At 41.5% G+C, this 6,000-nt stretch overlaps 1 protein-coding gene across 1 annotated transcript in view; it reads left to right on the forward strand.

Moving 5' to 3' along the window:
• hlf (HLF transcription factor, PAR bZIP family member) overlaps positions 1-4,863 on the forward strand; it is a 62,461-nt gene extending 57,598 nt beyond the window's left edge. Inside the window, exon 4 of the mRNA XM_008116131.3 lies at positions 56-4,863. Coding sequence (XP_008114338.1) covers positions 56-274 — 219 coding nt within the window. The 3' untranslated portion in view covers positions 275-4,863. The remainder of the gene's footprint in view (positions 1-55) is intronic.
• The last annotated feature ends 1,137 nt before the right edge of the window (positions 4,864-6,000 follow it).

The raw sequence follows: 6,000 nt of genomic DNA on the forward strand, positions 1-6,000 counted from the left end.
CCATTTCATCTGCTGAAATCTAATGTCTTCTTTCTGCCTCTCTGTGTTTAATGAGCAGGATGACAAATACTGGGCAAGACGCAGAAAGAACAACATGGCTGCCAAGCGATCCCGTGACGCCCGGAGGCTTAAGGAGAACCAGATTGCTATCCGCGCCTCGTTCCTCGAGAAGGAGAACACAGCACTGCGCCAGGAGGTGGCCGACCTACGGAAAGAGCTGGGCAAATGCAAGAATGTCCTTGCCAAGTACGAAGCCCGGCATGGCCCTCTGTAAATGGCATCCTCCTCACTTCCCTTTCCATTCGTTCCTCTCTTCCCCTTCCCTTCCTTTCCTCCCCACCACTGCCTTTTTTTTTCTTTTTGGTGAGTTGACATTTGATGAATAGATGGACAGTGTGTTTCCTCTTCAATAGCACCACACCCAAACCAACCTTTCAGTCATCAGCACTTTACCGGAACGCAGAAACAAGAAAACCAATGTACAACTTTTTGTTTGTTTGTTTGTGTGTGTGCGTGTGCATGTGAATGGGTGGGACGGGACGGGGAGGGGATGTGTGTATGTGTGTGTGGGTGCATGTGTATCTCAGCACTTTCCTTTTTTTTTGTATGAAACCCTCAAAACAGGGTGGCATATTCCACTTGGATAACTGAGATATGCCACAGTTAAGCTTTTTACTACATAAATAAATATATAAAGATATATATGTATATTTTTCCCACTGCTGCTTCAAAGTAGGTTGTTTTTTTTTATCTTGCCATCCTCTCAATCTTACTTGGGGAAGAATTGCAAAATACAAAAAATTAAAACAAGCCTCCCCAGGATAAATAGAGGAGAAACAAGAAAAGAGAGAGAGAGAGAGATCTCTTTTCAAGCTGTTGTTTAAATACGCCTAATCAGAAAATTTTAACTTGCTAATACAAAAATGCACAAATGATATTTTAATGCTACACGGCAGAAATATTAATTTATAGACTGGCTTCCCTTTTGTCGGTTTCTTTCTGTGTCCTTATGTTTTGGTAATAAAATGTATTTTCAGATTCATACTGCTGTCAGTAGTTCTCCAGCTGGTAGATCTCAGATGGAACAGCTATGTTTCCTCGTTGCCATGAACCCTGAAATAAATTGAAATGAGTACTACAGACAGATCACAAGCAAGCGGGTGGGTTGTTTTTGAGAGGTTTTTTTTTACCCATTGCCTGAACTGAAGCAATAATCCTAATGTACACTGGTGCATGTTGACTGTGGTGTTCCTGGTGGACAAAGGATGACTTCACTACCTACCTAATCAAATAACTTTTAACGGTTGAGTTTTTGTTTAAACAAAACTTGGAAAGACTCCTTGATAGGCTACTTTAAAAATTCCTGAAAGCCTGAGGGGAGAAAAGCCTTAACTCCAGAGTTTTTTGCATGGCCAGCCCAAGCTTTTTCTTCCCTTAGGCACATTTAAATTTTTTGCATCCGTTTGCATTTTCTTCTTATGCTGAACACAATTTTAAATTAGGAACTATTCGCCAGGACTGACATTTCTAAAAATGTCATAAACTCTGTCTATACCTCAGGGAATCACCGGATAAACTCCTGAGCTGCAGGCAAGGTTAAAACTCAGGATGCATCTACATTATAGAATGAATGCAGTTCGACATTATTTTAAGTGCCATGGCTAAATGCTATGAAATCCTGGGAACTGTACTTTGGTGAGGCATCAGCTCTCTTTGACAGAGATACATTGAGTCATGGCAATTAAAGTGGTATCAAACTACATTCATTTCTGGTATGCTGGGCTCCTCCAAAAGTGCAAGTTGTGGTAATTGGAATAAATCAAGCTGCCCTCAATTTTGGGCACCATCAAACGTTGTCTACCTTTGCCTTGATGTGAAGCCAACTTTAGTGACATGTTGCTGCTGGATTTGCTGATTTCCACCAGCTTCCTTGGAGCCCCAGTGGCGCAATGGGTTAAACCCTTGTGTCAGCAGGACTACTGACCTGAAGGTTGCTGGTTTGAATCCAGGGAGCTCCCCATGCAGGGACATGAGAGAAGCCTCCCACAGGATGGTAAAACATTAAACATCTGTGCGTCCCTTGAGCAGTTTCCTTGCAGATGGCCAATTCTCTCACACCGAAAGCGACTTACAGTTTCTCAAGTCTCTCCTGTCACATACACACACACACACACACACACACACACACACCTCCCTTTTTCAGAGGGGTGGGCAACTTGGACCTTCTAGACATCATTCACCTTCTAGACATCTTTCACCTAAAACTCTCATTCATGTTTCCTGGTTTTCCAAAGAGCCATAAGAGGAAACTAAAATTAGTGTTGTGCCTAACTGACAGTGAGGTAGTAGCTGTTAACAAGTTTGTTTTATACCGAAATACCAAAAGGAAAGCATTGATTTCAGTTCCCTTAGGCATGTATTTCAATGTAAAATCAACACTGCAGTTTCTGAATTATGGCAGCACTAAGGCAACTCTATCATGGGGTTCTCATTTTCCTACTAATATGATAAGTATGACTAGAAGCATCTCGATTTATCAATGGGTCATATCAAAATGTATATTTTTGCACCCAGAATCTGTCCTTGGCTTGAGGCCAATGTATACATGAGTATATATAGTAGTCTATATAAAAAGGAAACGCTTTGTAATCTCCAAGTAGGAGACATCCCATATAATATGGGGCACCAAACAGTCCTATAAGTACAAGCTTTTCAACTTTCAAATAAGGCCTGTCCCTTATAATAAGAGACATGTGATAACCCACTTCCCATAAACATGAGGGATGATGGAAATTGCAGTTTGGCAATGTCTGAAGGCTATACTTGCCTCTCCATTGCTCTGACAGATGATGGTCCAGATACATCTACCCATACTGATCCCATTAGTAGGAAAATGATAAAGTAGCCTCAGTCCCTCCAATGCACTTCTCCGATGGTCCATTTGTGTCTATGGGTGTGAGGATGTCGTTCCTAGGTCCAGGTGACAGCAAATACATGAAAGATATCTCGTTAGCAAGAGAGCAAAATGAAAATATTCAAATGAACCATGAAAAGGGTTTTATTTTTATTCTTTTTGTGTCAATCCACATTCACATTTCCCAAAGTCCTGGTTTTGTGATCCACGTTTTTGAACATTTCTGTAATATGTTTTCTGTGGACTCCTCCTTGGTTATTTTTCCGTGTTACTCAGTCAGAAGTTTATTTGCCATTTCCCTTTTCCTTGCAATGTTGTTTTGATTGTATCATGAGCTGGTGGTTCTTGAGCTTTTTTCCTGTTGTTTAGCTTTTGATTTGCTTTCTAAACTTGTGTTATATTATAAATTGGAATATTTTTGTGGGGGTAGGGAAAATGAATGTAAGAGTTTCAGGTATATATTGAAAGGTGATGGTGTTGTTGTACTGTGGTTAATCCAATCCATATAAATATTTTCTGAAGACCAAAAGAAACTGATTATTATAAAATGTATAAAGTTATACAGAAATCATTGGAGATTGTTTTGTTTTGTTTTTGGTACAGTATTTTTCAAGGACAAACGCTGACTCTGTATTTTGGTGAATGAGAGTATATGAGAACTGCAGGCATGCAACAGAAGATATAGATATTCTATGTTTATAGAAAGAATAAAGATATATTCCTATAGAGTTATTAATATTGTACAGAAAGAAAATGCTTCTAGTTATATTTTCCCCCTATAAAATCTTCTCTATTTTCTGCTAACTACTGACACATTGGCACTGTTCAGGGTGCATCTGCAGTATAGGATTAATGCAGTTTGAAACCACTTTTAACTGCTGTAGCTCAATGCTGTGGAATCATGAGAGCTGCAATTTGGTGAGGCATCAGCACTCTTTGAGAGAGGGGGCTAAAGATTTTCCAAAATTTCAACTCCCATTATTCCATAGCATTGGACCAAAGCAATCAAAGTGGTGTGAAATTGCATTAATTCCACTGTGTAAATGCATCCTGTCTTTTAAACTGGCAAGTCTGTATCGGTGCAGGGACTCCCACTCACATATAGATGGATCATACAGTACTCCAAAAATGGATTTACTTGCTATAATCCTCAATACACTATGACCCCTCCCCATATCCATGGGTTTTACTTTCTCAAACTTTGCATGGATATATATTTTTTTGTGTCAGGAGTGACTTGAGAAATTGCAAGTCGCTTCTGATGTGAGAGAATTGGCTGTCTGCAAGGATGTTGCCCAGGGAATACCCAGATATTTTGATGTTTTTACCATCCTCATGAGAGGTTTCTCTCCTGTCCCCGCATGGGGAGCTGGAGCTGACAGAGGGAGCTCATTCTCTCCCCCGGATTTGAACCACCAACCTTCAGGATAGATGAAACCAGGGATAATAGCAAACCACCAGAGGACTTTGGAAATGCATAGAAAGGACACATTTTGTCAGTTCAGCAATACCTGAAGGTTATATTATGACATAATCCTCCAAACAGCTCAAAGATGCTGCTGCCCTGAAGAGTTAAGGGGAATCGTATCTCTGCTGAACCCAAATAGCCCCAATATGAGGAGGCGGTTGTTCCCATCTGGACATGCTTGTTGTTAAGAGCTGTCAAATTGACTACAACGTATGGTGACCCCATCATGGGGTTTTCTTAGCAAGATTTATCCAGAAGGGTTTGCCACTGCCTTCCACCAAAGATTATGACTTGCGCAGGATCACTCAGTGGGTTTCAGTGTCCAAGGGGGGATTCAAACCCTGCTCTCCCAGCGTCCTAACCCAACACTCCAACCACTACACCACAATGGTGCTCTCTTGTATCCCAAATATTTGAAAAAACTAAAATGGTTCATCAGGATCCTTCATATTTCTAATAAATAAATAATTGTTTTCCTTCACTGTCCCTTTCTATTTTTTCTTATTCAGTGATTCCATTTTGCTACAGACAGAGCATATAATATGCTGTGATGTTCATGACATTGTCTAACCACATTTTCACATGAAATAATGGTGGCAGTATGATTCCATTCTGTTTGTCATGCAGTCTGGGATTTGCACTTTGGTATGGGTCCAGAGGAGGGCTCTGGCAGAGAATATTAAATGCTCCTGCAAATCCCAGGATTCCATAGGATAAAACCAGACCAGTAAAAATGGAATCGTAAGTCATTCACACATGTAGAATTATAGCAGTTTGACACCACCACCCCCTTTAATTGCTATATTTTCATCCTTCGGAGAACCCGGAACGTGTTGCTTTTTAGCAACACGCCCCAGGTGTCCCTCAGCCAGGCCCTTGCCAGAAGAAGGAAACTCTTCCCTCTGGTAAGCGTCTGGCCATCGGAGAACGCGGAGTGTATCGCTAGGCAGCAACACGCACTGGGCTTCCCTAAACCGGCTTCCCTATTATCCAACAGATCCGGTTATCCGACATTCTGCCCGTCCGTTTAAGTCGGATAACTGGAACTTTACTGTATATTCAGTTTCCTGAGGGTAGTCTGGGTCATTTATTCATTTCACACATTATACTGAGGCCAGAGCCGGCCCTAGGTATTTTTCAAGTGTAGGCGAACAGAATTTTGCCCCCCCCCCCCAAACCAATCACTGAAAAATAAAAGCGTTGGATAAGCGAAAATGTTTGATAATAAGGAGGTATTAAGGAAAAGCCTATTAAACATCAAATTACATTAAGATTTTACAAATTAAGCACTAAAAAAAGCAGTTCAATACCTTGCGGAGGCAGGCCACAGGAGACAGGAGTTGCCTCGATGGTGCCCTATACAAATGAGCTTTTCTGTCCAAGGTCCAAAAAAAGCGAAGATTTTTCAGGCCTTGGGCAGCAAAGCGTCAGGGTCAGCCAGGGCCTACATCCGAGTGGGCCCGGCATTTGGCTCTAGGCTCTGCCTGTTGGGCCTACGAGTGTTGAGTGCTTGGCTGTAGGCCCTGCCTGTTGGGCCTATGAGCATCGAGCACTTGGCAGGCAGGGCCTACAGCTAAATACATAAAATCAGCCAACCAAACGGCTACCATTCCTTCCT

This window comes from Anolis carolinensis, chromosome 2, assembly GCF_035594765.1.
Source record: "Anolis carolinensis isolate JA03-04 chromosome 2, rAnoCar3.1.pri, whole genome shotgun sequence".
In the NCBI taxonomy this organism is placed as follows: domain Eukaryota; kingdom Metazoa; phylum Chordata; class Lepidosauria; order Squamata; family Dactyloidae; genus Anolis; species Anolis carolinensis.